Here is a 205-nt window from a genome sequence, read left to right on the forward strand (position 1 = left end):
AAAACCCTTTCCTCACTCACCTTCTGAGATGCTTCTTGGCCACGAGGAGGACCATGAGGACGATGTTCGCGGCCATCCCGAGGACGCCCAGGGCCAGGATGATGGCAGCTTCTGTAGTGCCGCCGGGATGGCACTCGAAGGCAGTTGGGAAGGTGCGGTTCGAGGGCTCTTGGTAGACGCCATAACGGAGGTTGGCGCCGGACAT

At 60.5% G+C, this 205-nt stretch overlaps 1 protein-coding gene across 1 annotated transcript in view; it reads right to left on the reverse strand.

Annotated features, from left to right (window-relative positions):
* The window catches only part of LOC119581739, a gene marked incomplete at both ends in the record, with an annotated part of 64510 nt that extends 64305 nt beyond the window's left edge, over positions 1-205 (reverse strand). Inside the window, 1 exon segment of the mRNA XM_037929870.1 lies at positions 21-205. Within this exon segment, the coding sequence (XP_037785798.1) occupies positions 21-205 (185 nt within the window).

The sequence above is a fragment of the Penaeus monodon genome, chromosome 15 (genome assembly GCF_015228065.2).
Source record: "Penaeus monodon isolate SGIC_2016 chromosome 15, NSTDA_Pmon_1, whole genome shotgun sequence".
Classification (NCBI taxonomy): Eukaryota; Metazoa; Arthropoda; class Malacostraca; order Decapoda; family Penaeidae; genus Penaeus; species Penaeus monodon.